The sequence below is a fragment of the Channa argus genome, chromosome 18, assembly GCF_033026475.1.
Source record: "Channa argus isolate prfri chromosome 18, Channa argus male v1.0, whole genome shotgun sequence".
Classification (NCBI taxonomy): domain Eukaryota; kingdom Metazoa; phylum Chordata; class Actinopteri; order Anabantiformes; family Channidae; genus Channa; species Channa argus.
This window is the reverse complement of record NC_090214.1, coordinates 17,847,501-17,869,270: the sequence shown is the minus strand read 5'-3', so window position 1 is coordinate 17,869,270 and position 21,770 is coordinate 17,847,501. Positions and strand designations below refer to the sequence as shown.

General features: G+C 38.8%; 1 protein-coding gene across 1 annotated transcript in view; it reads left to right on the top strand.

Annotated features, from left to right (window-relative positions):
- Nucleotides 1-21,770, top strand: part of si:ch211-196i2.1 (collagen alpha-2(I) chain) — a 92,926-nt gene that overhangs the window by 21,109 nt on the left and 50,047 nt on the right. Inside the window, exons 2-6 of the mRNA XM_067485204.1 lie at nt 6,456-6,603; nt 6,859-7,017; nt 8,217-8,409; nt 10,280-10,414; nt 10,810-10,914. Coding sequence (XP_067341305.1) covers nt 6,456-6,603; nt 6,859-7,017; nt 8,217-8,409; nt 10,280-10,414; nt 10,810-10,914 — 740 coding nt within the window. The remainder of the gene's footprint in view (nt 1-6,455; nt 6,604-6,858; nt 7,018-8,216; nt 8,410-10,279; nt 10,415-10,809; nt 10,915-21,770) is intronic.

Genomic DNA, 21,770 nt, shown 5'->3' with positions numbered 1-21,770 from the left:
TTGAATTTAATGTGGTGGACTGACTCAGAGCTGGGCATCGGCCAAGGTCAATAATTGCAGCGGCTCTAGAGTAACAAAAATAGACTATGTATAGACTGGCTTTATTCTGGCCTCATGCTGTTCTGAATTTTTGGCTCACGATGGATTAGACCGTTGGAGCCTTCCATCACAGTCTGATATAAAATCTGTAACCTCCTTATATGCTTCACTGATTTCTTACCAAATGGAAATTAGTACCATCAAGAGAGGTGTGCATAAGGTTGACACTGAAAATTATGAATATATATATATATAGTGGAGTACAGCTTCTCTTCTTGGCCTTGCTTCACTTCTAAAGAAAATCCCATTTTAAGTGCTGGTGTTCATGTTCACACTGAAGCATCATCTGTCTGGAAAGGGAATAGTTGAATATTTGAGTTTTTTTTACTTAAGCGAATGCAGAAAATCCTCAGGGGATTTGTGTTTTCCACTTATGTAAAACGGCTCTGGTTTTAAATTTCTCCATCTGTTGCACGTTTACTGAATCATTTTTCATAGCTGTCAAAAAGATTTTTTTATAAAAGAATGTATGACAGCATTATATGATTCTATTCAGTATTCTCTTCATGAGTCTAATTAGGTTGGTAGTGACTCTGGATGAATTATATGCTCTGGTTACTAAGAAAGGATTGGATGGGTGCTGTTCCTTGCCAGCAGTTACAGTGTCAGTTTTGTAAAAGCCTATAATGGTGGACGTCATCCAAGAACAAAAAACAAATATGCAGCTAAACTGCCAGGTGATGCATAGACTTTTTATCTCAAAGGAATTGTGTTGTTTGATTTAGAACAAAATCCAGATATTTAATAAAAATTTTTTTTTCCTTTGTACTTGCAAAGACAATACAGCTGTCATTACAATAGTGCAGGTGGCTTTGTGAAACATGTAACTGACATAGACAGGATAACTGGGTCTTTCCTTCGCTTGCTTTATACTTTCTTTACTATCAACCATCCACTAAAAGGAGAAAAGTGAAGCAGCCCAAGCTAATTTACATAAAGAGGCACTGTTCATAAATTCAGATTATTGAATTTGAATCAAATTTATTAAAAAATTATTTTAGACTTAGTGACTTTAAATTAATTTGATCTGATAATAAATTAATCAGTGCTAACATCCTGCAGTACCTCCGACTTCATACTTTGGCCTCTATATTGACACGCTGTGTGAATTGTGGGACCTTACATCCACAGTTGTCTGTATGTTCAATTCATTTTGCCACCAATTTACATTGTTCTAGACACTTCTTAAGCAAAGTAAGCAGACTAGATGCCCCAGACCAGTTTGGAGTGCCAGAAACTTTCTTTATGGGTTAGGGAGTGTGGACCATAAACTATAAATAAAGGTGGACAATGCATCCCTGTCTTCTGCCACAATGCAAAAGTGAAGCCACTGAACGGTGGTTACTGGAGCTGTCGTGCTCCTGTTTTTAAACCAGATTTTGCAGTAGTGGTGAAGGGCGTGGTGGCAGCTCACTGGTCAGTGGATGTGTTTGGAGCTGAGAGACAGAGGAACACAGACTGGATATACAAGACATGGACTAATAATAGAAAGTAGAGTAAACAAAGATAATTAGATCAGAGGAACTGATGTAGACCAAACATGTACTTATGCACAAGATATTGCTACGAGGTATTGCACTGTAGTATTGCACAATTATTAAAATGTTTACAGTATTCATGGTGTATTGCACGTAAGGGGCAAAGGGCAGCCGATAATCTTCTGGCCCACAGTGATGACCCTCTGGACCGATATCCTACATGCAGGTGTGCAGCTGGAGTGTCAGTATGCTTTGCATGGAGCAGCAATAAACGGACACAAGCAGTTTTTCTGTGATTTGATTTCTGAATAATCTCAGGAAGTTCATTCTTAGCTACGCATTCTGAACAGCAGCAGTGGTATTGCTGTCCAGGTCAGGTTGTTGTCTATGTGGATGCCCTGAAACCAGTCAGAAACTCTTTCCACATATTCCCAGGTGATGTACAGAGGCTGGATATCAGTTTTGTTCCTCCTTTAGTCTATGATCAGCTCATTGTTTTTGTGTTGTTCAGAACCAAGTTTTGTCTGTGGAGCACACAGACTTGAACTGCAACCATCCACAGGAGCCACTCGACTTCTGGTAACTTTATTTTTGGAGAGCTGTCATGTTGTCTATCCGACAGTCTATGGTGTGGACTGACAGTGAAGTGGCAGTTTTTATTGATCTAAAGTCACATCTGCATCACAAGTGTGCAAAAAGTGAGAGGGTCTGTATTTCAAAAGGAATATAGATGAGTTACATATGATCATCTTGCAAAAAGCATTTTTATTAAGTCTGTGTTGTGCTTAGACTATAGTATTTTAAATTTCTGGACTATGATCAATGAGTTATTAACCCATTGTTATCTAAATCTCACTTTTATTCATGCAATATTTACTGTCAGCACACTGTTTCAATCAAATAAATCAAGGGGATTCTGGCAAATGATTGTCATTTTGTATGACAATGGTGGATCATGATGAAAAGATTTACAGAAAAGATCAGAACATGGTTTGATAACAAGAGGCAAGTTGTTTTACAATAAAGTTTGGGGATGTGAAGGAGATCATATGCAGTTATTGATGTGCTTGTGATTTGAGGAGGAGATGCATTGTATTCAGCTGTGCCCATATCTGGGTGTTTATCTCTTTGGTTGGTGCTTATTTTTGCTTAGAAGTTTCCCATGCAGCATATGGTGATATTATACTTGTCACAGACTTTACCACAGCCCATTTTAACGTAATTGCTTGGAGTTAAACATGTGCAGGTTATGAAATTATAACCAAAGGAAGGCTTGTTCTTGGCAAAAAAAGACTAGAACATGACACATCTTTGGGTCAGAGTTTGGGTGGAGAGAGAGAGAGATCTCTCTCTCTCTCTCTCTCTCTCTCTGTCTCTGTCTCTGTCTCTGTCTCTGTCTCTGTCTCTCTCTCTCTCTCTCTCTGTCTGTCTCTGTCTCTCTGTCTCTCTCTCTCTGTCTCTCTCTCTCTCTCAATATGCCCAAAACAAGTTCACTCAGTAGCTGATGGTTCAACTACAGCGCATTTGATTCCCTTCAATTCCAGACAGGGTTTCTATGTATCTGGCAGCTATAGCTGGTATTAGCTACCCATCAGGAAAAGACTGAATGATGTGGAATCATCAGTTTCCTTCACCTTACATTTCATAGCCAACAAACACAAACTGAGAGCTCACGTTTTATTTTTTCAGTCTTTCCCTCTCGTAAATACGATCATTGGATCCCTAATAAAACCCCAGAGTTAACTATCAGTAACCACACTAAGTGACATCAGGGTCCCCATATACATGTCGGTAGACAGCTCCAATCTCTATTAGTGCTATACTAAAATGACCTTTCTGTGTGGCGTATTATATCAATTTCCAGGTTTGGACACACAGGTTTGCTGCCTAACTTAATCACTGCATCCACAACACATTTAGCACACGTTAGGCAACAAAAGGAGTTTATTGCACAGAGCACTCTCTGGATTTCAAGAATTAGCACTGCAATGTTCAAATAAATATTGTCATTAATTAGAAAATCTTTCTTTTAAATCCCGTCCTAAACACTAGACAAACAAATGAAAATTAATATCCTCATTGTTGAAGGAGATTTTACTGTCCCCAACTGGTTTGAACTTGGTTGCAGCTCAGATTCGGGTGGCAAGTGATTCCTTTCCTGCAAAAAGCCGGGAAAATACCACATGTACCAACACCATCGTAAATATATCAATAAACATGTATTTTGCATAGATTGTCATGATTAGTATATTTTGAGGCCAGATTTGGTAACATGATGTAATTCTTATATTGGCTGCATGGGCATGTGCATTTCATCAAACAGGAAGCTCTTTCAACTTAAGATGTCTTCCTTTCAAAAGTGTTTCACTACAAGCTTAGTCAAAGTACATACTGAGAAAATACCATACAGCTGAGCCAGCACCAAGTACCCTTACTGTTCACACATTTCTCCTGATCCAGGCCTCAAACATCTGTTTTACTTTAGCAGGAAACAGAGCAGGCATGACTGGTAACCCCCCCCCTTCTTCCCATGTTAATAGCTTGATCCTTTGATTATAGTGCATAGGAGAAAAACACATGAGTATGCACCTAGGCTTTTCTTGAGGGCATAGTGTTCATGAAATGTTCTTTCATGAATACGCCTGCACAAGTGAGCTCCAGTTCCTGAGGCTATTAATTACTGCTCATTTAGATATTGTAACACTGGCAAGCCCACACACTCCTCAGTACGACTGTGTATGATTGATGTTAACGATATCATGATTCATTGCAATTTGTAAATTTAGAATCTTGTACAATTGTGGGTATACACATCTGATAAATGAGCTTTTCTCATTAACTATGCAGAAAGGACATGTAATGTCTATCTAAACATACATTTCTGTACGTTGATCTAGTGACGCTTGCAGAAAATGGAATATCAATGCCTGTTACAAATATTTATACAATATTCTGAACTTTTTTGACTAAGCACAACAACTTTTAAGGTCATATTTTCCACAATGATTGTTCTTTAGAGTTGTTTGTTGTTTAATTATATTTGTTAGCAGTAAAGTAATAAAACAATAGTTCTTTAAGATCTTTAGTTCTCTGACAACATTTTGTGATTTTTTTTTTTTTTTTTTTTTTTTTTTTTTTGAGGGGGGGTTACAAAACAAGCTTTTTGTGCCTTGGGCTCTGGGACATTTCACTGTTTTCTGACAATTTGTAGGTTAATGTTTATTATATCTGGTGAACATTGGCCTCCGTGAGTTGACCTATGGAGTACAGGGAAAGAGCAAATATTTATGCTGTCATTTTAGAGAAGCTGCTTCTTTCATACATATCGTCAGATCCCAAAATGGAAAAACAATAACTAGAAATAGAAGAAAAAGCTGGAATAATAAATGTTTTGAGTTTTTTTTCTCAGTTTAATGCTAGATGCATGCTAGATACAGCATGCGTGTACACACATGTACATGTTGTGTACGTGTGTACTATTTCTGCAGCTACAACATCTTGTTATCAGAAAGTGTTATTACTGTTTTAAAAGAAGTATTTCTTTTTTTTTTTTATGCACATGAATCATTTTACTGTGATGCCACTGCTTTGGAGACATTATACTATTATACAATATAAATCTTGAGATTTGACTACTCTAGTAGATGTTGTGTTCATCAGCAGAGGTCTGAGTGACTTGACTTGAATGGAAAATATGTCCTGTTGTGATTTGAGCTTCTTCAACCATTTTTAAAATCTGAAAACTAAAGTTATGTTTACCTGATGGAAACCATCATCTTAGATCTACATCTATGGCAGTTAACTAAAGGTTAAAAGTGCAGTTCAATCTTTCTACTTCTTCAAGTGGTCATTGTCCATATATCTTTGAGGATTCCTGGAAGGAAGGTATGTTTAAATTTCTAGTACGACACCAGATATAGTTTTCACTGTGCCATTCTTTGGGGAAGCTCTTTGGCCAGTGATTTGTCTGGCTTTGTCATCAGAATGAGTATAAAGAGCAAAATATTCTCTGACAGGTTGGCAGGCTTTGATTCATTTATTACAGTGCTTGAGACAAGTTTAATTTGCTTGGGCAATCCTATATCTTTTTGAAAAACTGCTGTGGCAGACTCAAACATGTCCATAGTGGTTAACTGAGCACAGCCATTGATATCTTTAGGCATCGTGCTTCTCATGTAGATCACTGTAAACTTCATTGTCTGAAAGTATTTTTTTCTTCCCTGTTACCTAAAACCACTTCTCTATTAGTGTAATTAGTCTTAGCACCACTTGCATATTGACTTTGACCTAAATTGGCAATTCTTGTCAGTCACCGCCAAGTTTAGAGTGTGATCACCGTACAACACCACCAGTCTTTGAGTGACGACTCAAAAAAATGAAGAGTTCTTTTTATAATCCTCAGGAGGGGATGTTAACAGGGTAATCACCAAAGCACCCTGTAGGCCGAACATGACAAAGGACACTTTGCCTTCATAGAGTAAATATATAAGGCCCTTCTATCCTCACATCAGATGACAGGAAATATTGATGAAACAGTGTTTGGCACTAGCAGGCAGCAAAAAAGGAAGAGAAAAAGATTTAATATAGGAAGTAATTTGTTGCAGCCCATGGCAGCTTTTGAGGCCCCTGTAAGTGGTTTGCTGCTTTGTAGTAATCAGTGAGTATTCTATTCACAGCATGTTAAGGTTTTTTCTTAAGTGGCAACAGACAAGTGATGGAGGCTGGTTTCTGCAGAGAGCCATTGCCTGGGTCTCCTAATTCCCATTCTCCCATTTTGGAACATACACTAAATGGCCCAAAATATGTGAACACTGATCATTAAGCCCTGAAATTATTGTTGGCCATTGTAAATTTTTTTCTTTAATTGTCTAAATACAGATGAGGTGAATATTCTGCAGGAACTTTCTCTTCACCTGTCAAACAGCAGCAACACCTCAATGACTGTGAAGGAAAACAAGTGTCCAGACCTACAGGTGGGACAGTACTCCACCTTGGCTGCTCCCTTACGACAGGTCTTCACTGACGGGTACAGTTTCTTCTCAGCCCTTTATTATTGGCCAATTACTACTGCATGAAATAGGAAAAACTCTTTTAATTCACTGTACTTTGGCTCACTGCTCATTTTTAGATTCTTCATCATAGCATTTTTATTAGTCAAATGTATTGTATAGCCCAATGTAGCAAATCAAAAAATTGCATCAAGGTCACAGATATAACATATTGGTGACTTTTGTTTTGAGTACTTCTATGGTCAAATGTTTGTGTGTGTGTGTGTGTTTAGGTTTGCAGATGAGTTCAGTTTACTGATGCAGCTGCGTAGCCCTCAAAGAGAAGAACGCAGTGTTTTCACCATTCTCAGCCCTGACAGCCACATTATGATGCAACTGCGAATCAGTGCTTATGCAGTCATCTTTATAGGAACACAGCAACGACACTATGAGTAAGCACCAGTCATGTTTTTTTTTTAATTATTATTCTTTCTGGGGAAAAATACCAATTGAGTAAAATGCATTTATTCACTAAACGGTGTGGCCTCTTTTTATTTATGAATAAATTGTTAAAACTCTCTAAAGATTTGCCCTTGATACAACTCCTGGTGTCCTTTGACTTCTATGCATTACCCAATATTCAAAAAAATCCAGATGTCAGAAGTGCTTAGAACATTAATCTCAAGTTATTGAGGAAAACTTATGCCTATTCCTGTTTCTTGGCTCCAGTGTATCCATATGTAATTGTAAAATATAGAAAAGTTCTGTGGAAAATTGTGTTTGTTTGCAGCATGTGTGTATATATTAGACTGTGAATTGTGTTTGGCTTTCTTTGCATTGGTAAAATGATTTATTAGCCATTTCTTGGCTGGTTTCTCCTCTTCAGGAATCACAGAGCCTAAAGCAATACATCGCAGCAAGACAGCAGACAAGACTCGGCAAAAGATAGACACACATAGAAATTGTACTTATCGTTTAATGTTGGCTTATGTTTAATGTTGGCTTATGATGGATTTTGTTTTAGCCTTATTTTATTCTAAACTAGATTTCCATCAAGCATATTGGCTGGCAGCTTCTACGAGCCTAGAGCCTAGAGAGATCTCATGAAGCAGCAGCCTGTTTTTAAACATTATAGCTCCATTTATATTTTAATCAAGGCAAACTCCACTAATTGTATACATCAAAATCTGCAAAGTCTTTGAAAATACTACTCATCAGTGATTTAGAAACGTATTTAGCATATTGGAGTTAGAAGAAAGAAAGAACTTGCCAGGCCACTGTAGTTTGCTCCTCAGTGTAAGGATATTACCTCAAGCCTATATTAGAAAAAATTACCTTATTTTAACAGTGTTGTTGAGGTTGAGCATGAAAATACATTGAATACACTTTTAACATATGATGAAATTACTATGTGTAGGGCCACTTCCTGTAACACACTCAAAAAGACTTAGTGCCAGCTCTTTTTTCTGAAGTCTAATCTTTTGGGTGATTTGTAGAATCTTTAGCTTATTCTTTTGGTTTTAAGAACATTTACAGTGTACAGTTAATATAGAGATCTATAAAAGTTAAATGAAAAATATGCTTACACTGATCTTAAGACACATAAAAGCATAGATTATGTGATTACATAATGAATGTGTCTCCTTGTCAGGTTCCCAACCAGTGGTCTGTCTGATGGAAAGTGGCACCATGTGGCCCTCAGTGTGTCTGCCAAGCACCTGGCACTGTATGTAGACTGCTCTCTGTTGGAGAGTGTAGACTGGGTGTACAATGGCATGGGGATCAACACAGATGGGCTACTCATGGTTGGAGGCATTATTGAGAGTTTTGAGACTCCATTAGAAGTAAGTAACCATTACATGTACCTGTTTGTCCATCTTTGTTTATGCTTGTGTGTGTGTGTGTGTTTCTATTATTGGTCATAAAGCAAATATGAAGACACACAAAAGCCCCAACTATAATCATGAGCCCCACACACTCTTATTACTTGTTCCATTAGTCTGCCTGTTTTCAAGAGGTTTATCCCACTAACCTTAGGTCAGACTCGCAGCTGACATATTACTTAGACAAAACGTGTTACAAGGACAGAAAAGCCCAGACTCCAAGTTCAAACTATTCAAAGTATAGACTGATTTTGAATTTGATGGCAGTAACATTCTCTGAATTATGGAACGGGTTTAAAAGTGTGTAGCATCCCCTCTTCTTTTAGCAACTGTCTGTAAACATCTGAGAAGTGAGGGGACCAGTTTCTGGAGTTTTAGTAGAGGAATAGTGTCCCTTTCTTGGCTGATGCAGGGCAGGCCTGGGCCTTTGTTTTTACATTTTTAGTTTAGGATGTGTCAAATATTTTCAATTGGTCACAAGTTTGGACTGCAGGTTGGCCAGTTGAGCACCCGGAGTCTTCTCCTGTGAAACAATGCTTGTGTGATGGATGCAGTATGTGGTTTAGTATTGTCTTGCTGATATATGCAAGACCTTCCCTGAAAGAGACGTCGTCTGGATGGGAGCATATGTTGCTCTTAAACCTCTATGTACCTTTCAGCACTGATGCTGCCTTTCCAGATGTGTAAGCTGCCCACAGCATAGACACTAATGCCCCCCCATAGCATCAAAAGATGCAGGCTTTTGAACTGTCTGCTGATAACTCTCCTCTTTATTCCGCAGGACATGGCATCCATGGTTTTTAAAAAGAATTTCAAATTTTGATTCATCTGACCACAGAACAGTTTTCCATTTTACCTCAGACTATTTTAAATGAGCTTTGGCCCAGAGAACACGGCGGCGTTTCTGGATCGTGTTCACATATGGCTTCTTCTTTGCATGATACAGCTTTAACTTACACTTGTGGACTGTACAGTGAACTGTGTTCACTGACAGTGATTTCTTGAAGTGTTCCTGAGCCCATGCAGTGAAGTTCAGTAGAGAATCAGGCCAGTTTTTAATGCAGTCCCACCTGAGGGCCTGAAATGAACTGGGGGCAGGTGGAGGAAAGGGCTACAAAAGACAGGAAGTGAATGTGAGGGCCAGATCATGACCGATTCCTCCTGATTCTCTGAATCTTTTGATGATATTCTATATTGTAGATGGTGGGATCTCTTTTAAATATTTAGATCCAGTATTTCAGATTGGTGGACTTCTGCTCATCTTTACATTCGAGAGGCTCTGACTGTCTGGAAGGCTCCTTTTAAAATTAATTACTTGCCAAATGCTTCTCCATTACGTTTTATTTGCAGCAATTACTTTTCCAGCCTTTTGTTGCCCCTCTTCCAACTTTTTTGAAATGTGTTCCATGAAATGGTAAAATATCTAAGTTTCAACATCTTATATGCTTTTTACGTTCTATTGTGAATAAATTATGGGTTGACAAGATTCTGTTTTTATTTCGGTTTTACACATCGTCCCACCTTTCCCTGAATTGGGCTTGTATATGTAAACTAGAAATATGAAATGATTTAAAATACATTTAGTCTCATTTTAACCTAGATATGCAGACTTCCTTCTACCTTGAAACCATAGCCAGTTTTTGTAGTGTACAAATTCAAATGAACCTCGCTCTGACCTCAGACTCACGTCCCATTCTCACAGGTGTAGTTAGAGTACTTCTGTAACAGCATATCAAGAGAGACTTCCTCTTATTTTTCCCCATCAAGATCATATTATGTGTATACAATGTGTGTTTGATCACTCAGTTTTTTAATGTCCCTGTCTCTGCAGGGTCATCTCAGACAGCTGACCTTTCTAATGGACAACCCAGATGCTGCACAGCAACACTGCAGCCACCACCCACCTCGCTGTGGTGAGACAACCCCCAAGGCTCCTCGTTCCCCACGCATCAATAATGCCATGGAGGTGAGGACAGATGAATGGAAAAGATACAGAAGAAATTGGAAGAGTGCAAGAAGAAATTCCCTCTTTATTTCAATGTCTCAGGCTTTTGTAAACAGCAAGGTCTTGACATGTTACTAAGATGTTTAAGGTGAAGCGAGGTGTTTTTTGAAGACCACAGCCCAGACGCTCATCCTCCTGCAATTATATAACAGGATATTTAGGATTATTTAACAGGATAACTTGTTGTACTCATACACATGACATATGATAAATGATCACCAGAGGATTTAAAGCAAAAACTGTACTACTGATGTTTGATTTTTAAATTCAGCCCGGTGAATTTAACATCTCTGAGCATTTGATTGTTCATTGGTTTAGCCCTTGATTGTCGTATTTGTTTTTTTTTTTTTATTTAGAAGCTGCCCCCTGTTTCCACACAGAATGTACTGTTATCCTCAAGTGACCTTGAGGACCTACTGGTTGATCCCAAGGATGAGTCATTTTTACGCTTTGGCAAAGCTGTGAGTAGATAATTGTCCATTAGTATCTAAGAAACATTACTCTTTAAAGCTGTGCTGAAAACCCCATGTATACTTAAGTCATAAAACAGAAAACCCCAGAAAAATAACAAAAAACCCATTTACAGCTGTTTTCCAAGTAGGAGAGCAAGGGTAGCTGACCAGTCGTCATGGTGATTGTATCCATCTGTGGCGGGGAGGCAGCCACAGTTGCAGAGACCAACCACTGGTTTGGTTTCACAGGCTTCTTTTTTTTCTTATGTCCACAGTCTGTCATTAATTTGTCAAAAGTGTCAGAGGCCCTAACCAGCGGTACCTCTTCTTGTCCTTGGTTGACTGGTCCACTTTTCATTTGTAAGATGTATGTGTGCCTGATCTGTCTGTTTTCTCATCTGTCTGCTCACTAGTGCTTGTAGTGGAAATCTGTTCTTATGCCTGGTGTCTACTTGGATTTAGTTGTAGGCAATATACAGAGCACATTTATTGTAATGTAAGATCTACTAGTATTTTAAATTAGGTATTTAAGAACCAAAAATCTATTAGAACCAAAATTAAATAATACAACGTAGTTTCACTTACTTACAGGGTTATTGATCAGCAGGTGATCTGTATTTCCTTTTCTCCTCATGTTCCTTAACCAGAGCTGTATTTTTAACTAATTTCTGAGCTGCACTCTGTGCCCTATCTGCCAGCCCCTGTTATAGACACCAATGTAAACCCACATTCTTCCTACTTTCTCCTAAAAGTAGAATTGTACAACAAAGTGCTGATCAGAGCACTAAATCCACAATAAGACATCTTGTACATTTAGAAATCTTTTTTTATTTTGACCCACACTATAATCTCTCAGACCAAACAAAACCTAGTTCCCAAACTACTTACAGTTGTTTTTACTGGCTCATAGAGAATAAACCATTTTGTTTGGCATACTTGAAATGGAAACACCAGCAAAGATCATCTGCTTGCAAAGATGGTTTGAATTTACATTTTCATTGAAAAATGGCTGAAATAATCAATGAGGAACTTTTAGAATTATGCAGCGTGTATAGTGCCATACTGAATCTCAAAACACAGCAGGCCATTCCGTGCCATGTCCTGCCAGCCTCACCACACATTTACAGTCAGGATAGTGTTGGGATGCCTTTATGATGATGTAGGTGACAGAGTCTCTCCTGATGTTTTATGTTGTGGAGAATGTTTGCATGAACAGGCTCCACCAGATCCAACTTGAATTATTGAATCCTAGTGAAACCTCAAATAACTGCATCTCTTTTTTCATTATCTATCTCCCTAATCAGCTTTGTCTGTTTTTCAGATTTTTTTATACTATATAAAACTATCTCCTGTGGCTGTCTGTGGTCATGTGTGTCATCATTTGCGTGACTGTGTCTCTCACTATTGAACTGACAGCTGTTTACCCTATTCCCATAGTCTTTTGGCTCCAAGTACATATTCACATTACTATCAGGTTACAACATTGGCATCAATTTATTTATATAAACCTTAGCAAGAAGGGGTATTTCCCTAAATTTAGAGGTATTCCTCTAACATTTCTGCTTAGTAAAAATGACAAACATTCATTGCTGTAATGTTCGTTGATGTAAGCTGCTGTATGTGCAAAATATACACGTTAAAGATTTTAGCTTGGAGTGTCTAATAATGTGTAATAGACATTTTCTGATATTTTATAGAATATGAACTCAGAGAATGTAATTATTGGATTATCAAACTAGATGAGTTTGTGAACAAGGCAGTGATTTAAATTCATGTAGACCAACCCAGTAGAGCTACGGCCCTCTGTCTCTGGCTTATTGTATTCTCTTTTGCTAACGTGTGCTGCTGTCATCTTTGAAGCATTACATTCGGACTGTAGGGTCATATTGTTGGGTTTGGGTTTCCTCACATTGATTCATGCCCCCTCAGAGCCCACTAGCTCCTTTGACAAGAGTTCTCCTTATAGACATGGCACTGGTCCAGTTAATTTAGAGCTCCTCCAGTGTGCATGCAGTAAGATGTTAAACACTCCTTAACATCAGGGACCTCAGCTAAATATTTAATTACAAACCTGAGCTATGAACTTTAGATTATGATGGTTTAGTACCCTCATAATTAACATGTCTCATATTAGCCAGAATTACTTTGTTTAGGTACTAAACCTTTGGCCACACAAAACAAGGTTTGTGTCAGGGTTTGTGTAATGGTGGACCTAAGTGTAAAATGAATAGTGGGTGACCTTAATCATGTGAGTAGGGACATGTTTGTACCTGGCAGGTAGAGTAGAGAGAGAAAAAGAAAAGGGGAACCATGAGAGAGAGAGAGATCAAGAGGGAGGAGGGGGGGGTGAGTAAAAGAGTGAAAGAGAGAGACAGCAAAACGGAGCGAGGACAGTCAGAAAACAAGCAAGAAGTGTATGAAGGTTGACAGAGGACAGGGGTTGTGTGAGAGGATAGATCAGGGGCATGGGTGGCCAAAGGGTGAAGGTGGAAAGAGAGTCAGGAATCAAAATCATGACATTATTTGTATAAATGTATATTTTTGTATGTTGTACAATCAAACAGACTGAGCATGGAAGCGTGCTCAGCATGGTTTGGGCTTTTGTGTTTAGTTTTTTCTTTTACATTGAAAGTCAGAGTGAATCCATAATGTCAGAGGGCTTTCAGTTAATTGAATGGTTTAAACACCTCTTGCACTTGATCCCTAAAGCTGAACCTGTCAAGGAGAGGCAGACACACACACACACACACACACACACACACACACACACACACACACACACACACACACACACACACATATCCTGGTCCCTAGGAAGTCTTCTTTCACAAAAGTGCTCAAGCAAAAGCTTTTAACTGGCAAGTTAAGACAACAACAAATAACTGAAAAAAAATTTTCCATCATTTTGACACTTATGCACGTCCTCCAGTTTTATGGAGGTTTATTGAAAAATTGTTGAGACCCCTAAAACTGAATTCGTGCACATGCCAGAACCAAAACTACAAGCTGAAAGGATTTACAGTAAAGGGCTTGGTAGAGATGCAGCCTTGTCTCTGAGTTTTCTGGGTTTATTACAACAACCAACCTGTTTCTCTTTATGTGTCTTCATCTGATTCAGTCTTTTCATTGTTTAAAGCATTATGGTTGGTGATAATCAGCATGACTATTAGGATCGGCCACGATCTTTCTCTTCTTGCACTCTTTCTCTTTGATTCTTTTTTTTCCCCCACCTTTTTCTTTTCCTTTCTGTCCTGACCACTTACATAGCCAGAGGCAGCAGCTGTCAAGGTCAGAAGTACTCAGTTTCGTTGTGTAGAGTCATTCAGACAGGTGAACCTGTATTCACCTTTTGTGTAATCCTTGAAGTGGAGATGAGTTAATTATACAAAGATGTCATTACAAATGTCATTGCTGAACTGTCGGTTGTTTCATCTGCTTGTCAAGAGAGCTGAACCAGATCAAATTGTGCAGTAGTGTGTAGAAGAAATATTAGCTGTATATTTGCGTAACATTCAGAGCTACAGCATCATGATGATGGACCAGATGTGCCAATTTGAGCCCTAGACTTCTATTGCTCTCTTAGTTTGTCTGCAGATCTGGGGGGGTGTTGTTAATTAGTGGGTGTTGTGATTTATTATCAGTTTAGAGGAAGAGGAAAGTAAATCATTTTAAGCATGCTTGAAGACTTTGAGATATAATTTAGCCTAATCTTAATTATTGGGCTGAAAGATCACTTCATATAATATCCATATTTTTAATTTATGAACAGATTACTTTGATCCTGAAGTAAACTTAGAAACATGGTAATTCTCTTTTTTTCTGATTTCTGTAAAATATAATTTATAGGAATAAAGTATATATTTAGATATATAAAGACCCTCAAATTGCAAACACAACGCAATAAGTTGGACAGACAATGTGCAGGTTTTATGAATAAACACTACACATTTTATTCATTCCACCCAGGCTGCCAGAACGTTTACGTCTGTGTTCACTCTGTACTGGTCGGTCCATTGACCACATTGTGTGAATGGGTGGAGCCCCTCATTGGGCTCCATTTGAAGCACAGGAGGGGCATCAAGAAGAAGGGGTCATGTCTTTTATGATGATGTGAACATCATAACATTTGTAGATGGTAGAAAGTACCATTATAGCGAGTGCAAAAAAGGCGACTGCTACCAGGCTGTTCATTATCAGCTGGGACAGTGGGACATCATTGTTTATTTATTATATCAAACAATGGGATGCAGCCATTGCCGGAGGCTTTATTTACTGGCTTTTATTTTCTATAATATCCCCATGGATTAAGCGGTATGTCTAGCCAACACCGATGTTACGTTGACTATATACCCGAGGCGGGTAAGCCCCTGATGACTCCAGACCAGGACGGTGGGCGGGAGCAGGCTGAGTGGCCCCATCGAAGGTCAGCTCCCCTAAGTAACATCATCAACGGATCATCAGTGGTAGTGCAGGTTGTCCTTTCAGCAACAAAAGGGGATTTGCAGTCAAGGCCTCAAGGTCATTCGGGGCATCCAATGACATTGTTATTGGTCTGTCGCTGAATATAGCTTCTACTTCACACAGCAAAGTTTGAAAGCACTCATCGTCGACACATTGTTCTTTCAGGACTGATTTTAGAATCTTTTTCACAGACCAGATCTGTCGCTCCCAAATACCTCCATGATGAGAGCAAGCAGGCAGGTTGAATGTCCATTCAATTTCTTTCTAATGTAATGCGTTTTGTATTTTCTCTTGATTCTATCCCTGTATTGCTTTCGTTCGGCACCAACAAAATTGGTGCCATTATCTGAACGAAGTATAGATACTTGACCTCTGCTACACACAAATCGTCTAATCGCAGGAGTCAGTGTTGAGGGTGTGAGAAAATTCAATGTGCTCTCCTCTAGTTGGTAAGCAGGTGAACAGTAGAGCGTCCCCTCCTTACAAAGAAAGGGCCACAATAGTGGACCCTGACATTTGTAAACAGTGGTTTATCAGGCAGAAGTCTGTCTTGTGGTAGGTCTGACATTTTTTGTTCACCTTTCTTTGCATTGAGTTTTCTACAGACTCACTGTGGAGTTTGCTGTGGGAATCCAATATTTTTGTCTGACTCTGGAAAGCATATACTTTCTTCCGCCATGCCCAATTTTCTCATGGATGTCTCTCATTATTAGGGTGGTGATGTGTACATCCTTTGGAATGATTGCTGTATGCTTAGTTTCAACTGGCAAGGCAGATTTACTGAGGCGGCCTCCCACTCTAAGTTCTCCGTTTTCAAGAACAGGATCCAGTTTATATATTGAACTACTCCTCTTGATGAAATGGTTTCCTTTTTTGGAGTTTTAAGATGTCTTTTTGATATCTCTGTCTCCGAGTGAAGCAGATTATTTCCATTTCTGCCTTGTGCAGATCTTCAGTATTTAATTATCCATTGCTTATTGTTGTCTTGTAGGTTTGCATTTGTTCTTCTACAAAGCTTCTTTGTGTTTCTGTGTTACTATAACTGTATCCACTTGCTTCTAACTCCTTACATTTCTTGCTCAGCTGCATTAGAACAGGTTTAAGCTTCAACATCCATGCTACTGCCTTTTTTAACTTGTACCAGCTGAAGTGTTCCAAAACACACTTTGTATGTCCAGTTGTTCCTTTTCAGCTCTTAGCTGTACTTCCTTCCTCTCCAGAGATTGCTTCTCCTTCAATGCTGCAGCCCTTGCAAGCAGAGCTGCTCTTTCTGCTTCCTCTTTCAATCGTTCAGAAGCAGCAGAAGATGCTGTGGATCGTACTCCACTATATCCAGCATCGCTGGCTGTCCTGCCAGTATGATGCTTTGTTGCAGTTGCATTTTAAACACTTTCCAGGAGTCACTTCTTTGTCATATGTTAGTGGCAGCTAACTTACTAACTTAGGCTGAAACCAATACTCCTGGTCTGCCACCTTTTCATCTTCTTTAAGATAAAGTAATACTGTTTCATTAAGTTAAATAAAATCTGCAAATAGTTTGTTGTAAGCTTTGATTTTTTTTTATTTGTTCAGTTTTCTTTAGGTTCGCATCATTTTTCATTAATCTTTCAATATGTTTTGATTTTACAGTCAACTGTCTCAACTTGCCTCTTCTTGAATTTATGTACCGGTGCAGGTATTTCTAAAGAATCTGTCCTGTGAACAACCTGCCCTCCTGTGGCCAGGTTCAATAATTGCACCGTCGTCTTCTTCTAGGTCCGACATTTTCCACTTTTTATTTTAATTTGCTCATGCAATCAAAGAGTAAACATTAGTTCAGTATTTGGCTCAAAAGGGTTGCTCGGAACTTCTGGTTTGTTATACATGCCTCAATATGTATCCACCATACAGCACAATTAACAGTCCCTTAGGTCCTGCCTCCTGTATTCCCAACTATTATGAGCATCGTCTACTACCTGCATGAATGGTTTCAGTACGTGTAGTCAGCAAAAGAATAGTTTTTGACGAAATGTAGACGCTTTTTTCTTATCAATATCAAATCCCAGACAAAACGTTTTGACACGTATTCCACTACTCATAGAACCTTCCACAGACTTTAGGCTTCACAGATGAGACGATCAGCTTTTTGAGGATTTATTCGCATCAGACAAAAACTGTTAACTTTTCCATCTTAATTTCCTTTAACTTCCTTTAACTGAGCTTCTCTCATTAACGACAGGGAATCCACTAATCGACTTTGTCTTTTGTTATAATATACGGTCATAACCTGTTTTGTGCCAAACTCAACAATTTTCACCGTTCTCTATTCTTTTTCCTTTTTTATGTGCCTCCTAGCCTCAACTGCACCCTGGCTCACATGATCAATTTACTATAAACGGCACAATTAGGACTTACTATAATGAAATGATTTGACAAAAAATAACAATTACTTACTTAAATATGTAAAGCTGTTTTGGCTCTTACACCGGTAACATTAACTTCGCCCAGCTCGAATTCAAACATGCTTATTATAAACACAGTAAGAAGTAGTAATTCTATGATGGTTATGTGATGTTACAGGCCGCCTCCATATTTGTGAAATGTGTCTCTGATTGCATCAAGCCCAGCTGATGCCCTGCCCCCGGGAGCAAGTGATTGGTTGGTTCATTCAGCTCCAGCTTGCACAAAAAAAGAACCTTCCACACACAACGCGATAAAGTGCCATTCATATAAAACTAGCGGGTCGCACTAACATTAAACTTTCATATAGTCCTGCGGGCCACAAAATATCGTCTCGCGGGCCGCAATTGGTCCCTGGGCCATGAGTTTGAGACTCCTTCTCTAGAGTGTAAAGCACAGAAAATACCAACATTAAAACTATTCCGTGTAAAAAAAAAAAAAAAAAAAAAAAAAAAAAAAAAAAAAGATGGTGGTGGGGTGGATTCTGAAGAAAAATCTCTTTGTATGGTTTGATGCATCAACAAGCCTGTAAGTGTAAAATATAAGTCAAATTAAAATAAGGACAGGGAGACAAGCACGTTTTTTTTTTTTTGTAACATGCACGATCATCTGACGGTCTTAGCTTTTTTTTCTGAATCGAAAGGTTCTGCCCACTGTCCGGCTTTTCTTTTATGAGCATTACCATAGATTAAGCAGTTACTTTTCATCTGACAGTGTTCATCAACTGCTTATAATATGAAATAAAGTAATTACAGACAAGCCAGGAGGTCCTCAAATCATGGAGTGCAAGAAGAAGTGGGCTGCTGAAAGAGGGTGATGTTTGGATGAAAGCAAAAGAGGAGGAGATTTATAAAGAGTAGATGGAAACAGTGGAAAAGAAGAAATCATGCACTAGTTGGTTGTTTTCTCTTTGTCTCAGAAGTTTGTCTCAGAAAAGTTTACTGAATGACGTCCCAGCATGCTCAAACTAATAATTTTCCTCTCTGAAACTGTAATTTAGAATGGGGTATCTGTTCTGTGGAGCTATATCAAGATGTGGTTAAGTGCTAGGAAATGGATTTTTATAGATTTTTCATAAGTACTACATCAGCACTCCAAATCACTTGTTTCGTGTCTTTGCTAACTCACACAATGAGGCTTAAAATCCCTGCACGAAGTTAGTTCTGTCCCAACTCTTTCTGTGAAGATGACGTTTTCTGTGCAGACATCAGTGATCTCTGTAAGTCATTATGTGGTGGGTAGGATGAGGATGTGCTGGAAAGATGTTTAGAATTAAAAAGAGATCATTGATTCCCCGCACACACATCTACCCTGTGGTTTTAGTGCCCAAAGAGGTTCTGTTAACCCTGAACCAACCTCCCTCTGCTCTCATTTATTTAAATGACTGTTTATCTGGAACAAAAGGAGAGGTGTCCCAGCATAGACATGAAGTAATGCTTCCTGTGATGGCGAGCTGCCCTACTGCTCTTGACTTTAACGCAGGGCAGGTCTCCTCTATGCATCAACCCAACACTGTGAATCAAACCAACCTCAAAGAATCCATGGTGAATATTTTCCCTTAAAGGTTTTCTTAATTGTGGTTATTTGCAGAATATGGGCCCTTTAGCATTTCTATTCTTTAACCCACCCCATCCCCCAATTTTTTCTTGCTTCACCCAGGCTTCATCCAGCCATGTGCGAAAACAGCTTTGATTTTCTCACATCACCCCTGTCCCTGTTTTCTTTTCCTCCTTCTCAAATTTAGGAGGAGCAGTTCTTCACTGGAGCAGGTTTTTTTGTTGCCCATAATGTTCTGGATGCCGTTGTGCCAATAGGCTTGGCTTCAATCTTTTGTGGTTTCCCGAGCACTGGAAATAAAATAAAAAAATGCTTTCAACTGATTAAAACTCTGAATGCTTGATATGTATCTTGTGTTGTATTTTTTATTTAAAAGACTTAAGTTCTTTTTGAAATTTAAATTCCCCCAGATTTGATTACATTGTCTTCATCAGTTGAGTTTTTGTGTTAGCCAGCCTAAGTGCTAAGGCTGCACTCTATACCCCACAAGCCCATATGTGCCCTACATATACCTGCAGAGATGTATTGTTACTACATGATGTATGGCTGGTGATAGTGAAAGGGTGTGTACCTGGTGCTGTAGGTGTGTGGGTGTGTCTGCTTGGAACCAGATCAGCCTCCTGTGCACTGAATCCCCGTGGGTAAAATATGAAGACAGCTGAATTGTAGACAGACCTCCGTGTTTCCTGCAGTCATGCTCTACCATGTTGGTTGGTGCTTGCTGCTGGGATGGCTTCTGCTGGAGTTAGATGGATTTTATTGTCAAGCTCAAAGTCAGCATCATGCAAAGGTACTGCCTGTTTTAAGTTCATACACACACTGATTTTTACCTTTTCTGTTGATTTTACTGCAAAGGATGAGTGTGTGCAGGTCTTTGCAGATGATTGAATTATACGCATTGTTGTAATGTTTCGTTAATTTTATTGTTAGGACCTTTCTTCTTTTGATGGAAAATGTTCCCTTGACTAACAATAGCATGATCTCACTCTCTATGGCATAGTGGGCTTTCATTTTTTATTTGAACACATAATCAGGTTTAAGACCAAAAACCAAAAAAAAAAACATACATTAGTCACTTTATTAACAGAGTTTTATGGTTCTCGGACCCTCATCTGATAAATTCACTTCATTTACCTCAATTTGTTGTGCATTTGGTTGACACTTGTCTCTTTAAGATGTTATAGTATATCTCAGGACTACTACTGATCATTTAGTGAACAGTTTGATCCCAACTTGCATTGTGACATTTTAAAAATGGGTGGTCCAGCTGGGAATAGAATCCCCAACAACAGTGTTAATATCACACTAAACTGCCTCAGCTGCTCAAAAATATTGAGTCACAATAGAACAGCAAACTTGCTCGCTCTTGTGCTTATGGCAGTGCCAATGTTCACACAAACACACACGGACATGTAAGGACGTTTACATATACATGTGACCATTACCTTTCCCTCTTACATTGCTAGCCTTGCCTAGAAGTCTACTTTGTGTTTCGACCTTTGAATTCCAACTGTCTCAGGTAATGTGGACAGATTTTTTTAATCACCTCACTGCTTATTTACTGCTTAACTCTGACTGGCTAATGAAGCTGCTTTCTAGTATTAGTTTAATATAACAGGAAATAAAAAGTCTTGAGTCTTTTAATTAATATCAAACTTGTATTAAGCTTCGCCCTATGAAGTTTTGCCATTCTTGTTCCTGATTTTTCAGACCATTGTCATCATGCATTTTCCCAGGCCAGCTTGCCTACTGCTGCTTGCAAGACCCAGCCAGCCTGCATACCTGTGTCTTGGCTAGATTTACGAACCTTGCTGTTTGATTAGCCCTTTGCAGAAGCATGTGTTCATTGTCTGTCTGTGTTTGTGTGTTAATGATGGCACTCTAGCCTGCAGCATTTGTGTCAAGCTGTGGGGCCTAAATAGATTTGTCTTGTACATAGCAGAGGATCTGTCAGCTACACATGCAAAGAGTCTACTGATGAGACTTGCACTGACATAAGGATAGCACAGTAGCTTATCAATTCCAGGTCTGGCTTGTCAACATCTACTCTAATTGTAATTTACTGAGGTTTTCCACAAATATAGAAGCAAAACTACTTGTAACCAGATGTGTACATATAGTGCTCTTCATATTCACCCATTCACAGACTTACACACTGATGACATGCATGAGCTACCCTGACCACCACAAGCAGCTTGGTTCAGTATCTTGCCCAAAGACCCTTTGACAAATGGACAAAAGGAGTTCAAACTTCTGACCCCAGCTTAGTATGATGCTGTCAAGTCTAGAATGACTTTTTACTGAATGATGAAGGTGGACTACTTATCGCAATGTGCAATGCTCTACTGTGTGTAGTATAAACACAGAAAAAAATTGGTTCTTAAATGGTTCCTCAAAGAACCATCTTC